We start from the raw sequence: 312 nt of genomic DNA on the forward strand, positions 1-312 counted from the left end.
TCTGCGCGGGAGCGGTACATACTAGCGGTCGCTCCCGGGCACGGAGTTTCCGTTGGTGGGGGGACCGCCCAGCTTTAGTTTCTGCAGGTACTCGGCATGCACGGGCTTGTGGCACTGCAGGACCTTGATGGCATCTTCGATTTTGAACCACTCTCGCTTCCTGCCAATGCTCACCGAGTCCTCCCAGTCCTCCAGCACCTCGGTGACGGTCAGGACGTACACGTAGGTCCGGTGCTTGGGGTCCTGGTTCTGCTCGAAGACGCCCAGGAGCCGGCCCAGCGTCCCCTTGACGCCCGCCTCCTCATACACCTC

At 62.8% G+C, this 312-nt stretch overlaps 1 protein-coding gene across 1 annotated transcript; it reads right to left on the reverse strand.

Annotated features, from left to right (window-relative positions):
• Positions 1–6: 6 nt before the first annotated feature.
• On the reverse strand, positions 7–309 carry LOC102238974 (diphosphoinositol polyphosphate phosphohydrolase 3-alpha; the record flags this gene model as incomplete). Its single annotated transcript, XM_014538273.1, has 1 exon — positions 7–309. A coding segment is annotated over one exon (288 nt), but the record flags the coding sequence as incomplete, so codon positions are not given.
• Between the last annotated feature and the right edge of the window lie 3 nt (positions 310–312).

This window comes from Myotis brandtii, unplaced genomic scaffold (assembly GCF_000412655.1).
Source record: "Myotis brandtii unplaced genomic scaffold, ASM41265v1 scaffold1875, whole genome shotgun sequence".
Classification (NCBI taxonomy): Eukaryota; Metazoa; Chordata; class Mammalia; order Chiroptera; family Vespertilionidae; genus Myotis; species Myotis brandtii.